Source organism: Morone saxatilis, unplaced genomic scaffold (assembly GCF_004916995.1).
Source record: "Morone saxatilis isolate NCDOM2014 unplaced genomic scaffold, NCSU_SB_2.0 Contig2, whole genome shotgun sequence".
Taxonomy (NCBI): Eukaryota; Metazoa; Chordata; class Actinopteri; family Moronidae; genus Morone; species Morone saxatilis.
In genome coordinates this window covers 3,008,529-3,010,625 of record NW_023339762.1, presented here as the reverse complement: position 1 = coordinate 3,010,625, position 2,097 = coordinate 3,008,529, and the positions used below count along the sequence as shown (strand labels likewise).

Here is a 2,097-nt window from a genome sequence, read left to right as displayed (position 1 = left end):
AATTTTACAAACATATATCTGAATACTATGTATCTGAACTCGTACTAGTACACCTAAAAAATATAATCCCAAAAGAAATACAAAAACAAGCAAAACTGTAAAAAACAGAATAAAACTACTAAACCTGACTAATTTTAAAGGTCCAGTGTATGACATTTACGAGGATCTATTGGCAGAAATGGAATCCACTGTTTTTCTGCAGACCTCCGTCATCAGGATACAACCGGCGCAGAGAGTCGAAGAGATGGCCTGAGAGATAACCGAGAAGGTTTAAAATTATATGGTTGGTGGTTTGTTAAATCTTTGCATTCTCTTTGGCCTCTTTTGCATTTTAATGTGTTGACTTAAGGTTTGTGGTTTGTGGTGACAAGAATCCTGGCTCCCAGGAAAATGTTATGTAAGTGAAAGAGAATGAGTAACCCATCTCACCTTGAGTCCTTGAGTTCTCAAGCAAGGCACTGACATTTCAGCTCCTGCATGGAGCCATAGCAGTCAACGGTGGAAATAGATGGTGCTCAGCAGCTCCCAGTGGCAACTCTCTGAGGAAATGAAGGTCACATTAGAGAACGTGCTCCCTTTGTGTAAGAGCAAAACAATAATCAAATAGAGGAGAGACAGCTTGTTTTGTCTTAGTTTTAGCAGTCCACGAGTGCTGTCACTGGCTTAACAAAGCAGAAACGTCACTGGCATTTAGAATGTCAATGTGACATTTAACATTGGAGTTACAGCTGAGACTTCAGATGCAGAATGACACACTTGCTCCTGCAAACTGACAAATAGGTGCAAACCCCCCAAAATACATGACCTAGTTGTACCTACAGTATGAGGATGAGATGATTCAGCGTTGTTTTTACACTGGCCATATTGTTACTCTTTTCTCTCCTCTATCTTTATCTTAATATTTTCTGAGAGATTAGTCCTCCAAACTAAATACTGCAAGTGCAAGCACCGCCAGAAATTACACAGAAGTATAATTTAGTCTGTCTCCACTGAGAAAAAATCTCACTTACAGTTGTCCCAGTTGTAAAGTTTTGTTGCTAGCTCCCTTTTTCTGCTATTTTAAAATTAGAAAAAGAAAAGAGCTTCAGCATTAAGAAAACAACACAAGAAATATAGTAGTTCTGTTTTCCACTGGTTGACTGTGGGAGGTTTTTAAAGGTCCAGTGTGTAACACTGAGGAGGATCTATTGGCAGAACTGGTATGGTAAATAGTCACAGGTATGTTTTGGTATGTATAACTGACTATAGGAATTATTGTGTTTTTGTTGGTTTCATTGTACTTGCAGAGAGCTAGATCAGAAGATTGATACCACCCTTGTAGGCATACTTTAAAAGACTCCTGCTATAGATACGAAACAAAGAATTCTGGCATTAAATTGGTCAAATTTAACAATGGTGAGGTGCATACTGGCACAAAATATCAGCTTTCCGCTTCATCAATTCAAAAACACATCAGCATCCGCCCAGGAAAAACTTCCAGTTTATTTAAGATCCTCACCACACCCTCTGTATCCTCTACTCTGCAGCTGAATCTCCATACTGTGAGTGCACATACAAACATTCAAACTAACGAATGCATGCTCATTCAGAACATAGTTTTCCCTGTTCAGTTCCTGCACTGTGTGTTCAGGGTGTTTCTGCTCATCTTGATCCCGTCCAGAGAGACAGAATCTCTCAACAGACTGCCAGTGGTGACAACAGGACCTGAGAAACGCACAGATTTGGTGTGTGTGTGTGTGTGTGTGTGTGTGTGTGTCCTCCAGAGAAAGACAGTGAAGCTGCTCTTTCATTTCCTGTCATTTGCTCTATGAACTCTTTTCTCGCACACTCTTCTATTTATCTTTTATATTGCAGTTCTTTCCACATCTAGATTTTTCTTTTCCTCAAAGATTTATTATTAATCTGTGTTTCTTTATACTCTAGCTTTGGGACTCAAACTGGGTTATATATGCTGGTGGGTTTCCACATGACAAAAGTGGCAGTATTTTTTGTTGAGACTGTGAATTTCGCATGAGTCCCAACTGAAAAATTCAGTTTGATGCTGATTTCTGATGCTTAATTCTTTTCAACTGTCTTCCACTAGTTCTCTTCTTCCTC

At 39.2% G+C, this 2,097-nt stretch overlaps 1 protein-coding gene across 1 annotated transcript in view; it reads left to right on the top strand.

Annotated features, from left to right (window-relative positions):
- LOC118329927 (ovochymase-2) overlaps positions 1 to 2,097 on the top strand; it is a gene marked incomplete at its 5' end in the record, with an annotated part of 12,283 nt that overhangs the window by 5,870 nt on the left and 4,316 nt on the right. Inside the window, 1 exon segment of the mRNA XM_035664279.1 lies at positions 203 to 283. Within this exon segment, the coding sequence (XP_035520172.1) occupies positions 203 to 283 (81 nt within the window).